Source organism: Penaeus monodon, chromosome 25, assembly GCF_015228065.2.
Source record: "Penaeus monodon isolate SGIC_2016 chromosome 25, NSTDA_Pmon_1, whole genome shotgun sequence".
Taxonomy (NCBI): domain Eukaryota; kingdom Metazoa; phylum Arthropoda; class Malacostraca; order Decapoda; family Penaeidae; genus Penaeus; species Penaeus monodon.
The window spans coordinates 14,795,777-14,797,231 of NC_051410.1; the positions used below are offsets into that span (position 1 = coordinate 14,795,777).

At 32.3% G+C, this 1,455-nt stretch overlaps 1 protein-coding gene across 1 annotated transcript in view; it reads right to left on the reverse strand.

The window, feature by feature from the left end:
* LOC119589069 (dnaJ homolog subfamily C member 13-like) overlaps positions 1-1,455 on the reverse strand; it is a gene marked incomplete in the record, with an annotated part of 65,901 nt that overhangs the window by 21,550 nt on the left and 42,896 nt on the right. Inside the window, 3 exon segments of the mRNA XM_037937646.1 lie at positions 45-180; positions 684-875; positions 1,153-1,377. Of these exon segments, the coding sequence (XP_037793574.1) occupies positions 45-180; positions 684-875; positions 1,153-1,377 (553 nt within the window).

A 1,455-nucleotide genomic window follows, 5' to 3' on the forward strand; every position in this document is an offset into this window, starting at 1 on the left:
CCAGTACATTTACACAAACTAATTTTGATTTAAAAAATGCTTACCATCCTTATATCTTGAGAAGAGGATGCTCTGTGTTCTAATGATTAACAAAATATTTTTGGGATCAGGACCATCCACAGAATGTGCTGATCGACTGCACAGAAACTCGTATGCTCTATTCACACGTTCAAATTTATCCTGGAAAAAATAAGAAAAGAGAAAAATTAAGAACAATTCTTGACACCATTTTGTATCTGCAGTACTGATGGTTTCTATTGCTATTCTGTTACTATATGACATATCAATTCAATTACAGATTTATGAAACAAAAAGAGATTTAAAGAAAGTTAAAATCAAATATAATTTTTCCTCATTATTTTTTAAGATAAACAAAACTGTATGGAAGCAGGTACATTGTAGAAATACTAGTAAATTCATATATAAATTCATACATTCTTAAGGAATTTACATAGTTCTTCTCAGAACTAAGCATAAATTCTTTATAAGTTTGACATAATGCATCACACTCACAGTTTTAGTTTAAAAGATACCTACCATTAATCTAGTCTAATCATCATTTTTACTCTTGGTATCTTGGTATGTTCCCACTCAAAATAATTAAAAATCTTTTGAGAAATTATGACACTAAAAAAGAAGTAAAAGGATGCATATACAAGAGAACAGAAAAGAATTTAAATCACCCGTCCATCAGGATTCTTGTCTGGATGGTACTTCTGGGCCAGCCTAAAGTAGGCTTTGCGTATTTTGGCATCATCATGACGTGTATCTTGCTCTAGGCCTAATTCTGTGTAGGCATCTTCTACGCTCAAAGTTGATGGCTGTTTTTCCACTTCACTTCTCCAGGCTGCTAAGACTCGCTTCAGAAGTGCAACCTATAAATTTTATAACATTTGAGGACAATGTGTTTCAGTAATATAAATTTTGCGAAACATATCTTTAAAGCAACTAAATTACAATTAACCTAGGATTTTGAACATGTTTATCTGATATAAATACATGCATATTTCCCCTCTTAAAATAATATGAATACTCTAATTGCAATCATTTATGGAGACAATACAAAATATAGTGTCTATGCTAAGATGAAGTATATCTGTACAAGCAACAAATTGAATAATAATAAAAAAAAAACATTAAAAAAATACTTACAGGGTCTTTAATTGGCCAGTCTGGGAAGCGCTCAATATCACACAGGTGCTTCAGGTAATAAATGTCACAGAAAAGTTCGTACTGAAGCTGTGGGTAAGTGATATGAGGAATGGAGCAGTACTGGTACAGAGCCCGATTATTGCTCATTAATCTTGGAGTGAAGTCAGCCAGGTGAGAAGCAAGCTTCTCAATCATTAGTCTTCGCATTTCATTACTCCATATTACCTGAGGAAGGTTAATAATGCTAAATAGAGTGCTTAGATAAACATAATATTACAAGAATGTTCAGTAAAATTGCCCACT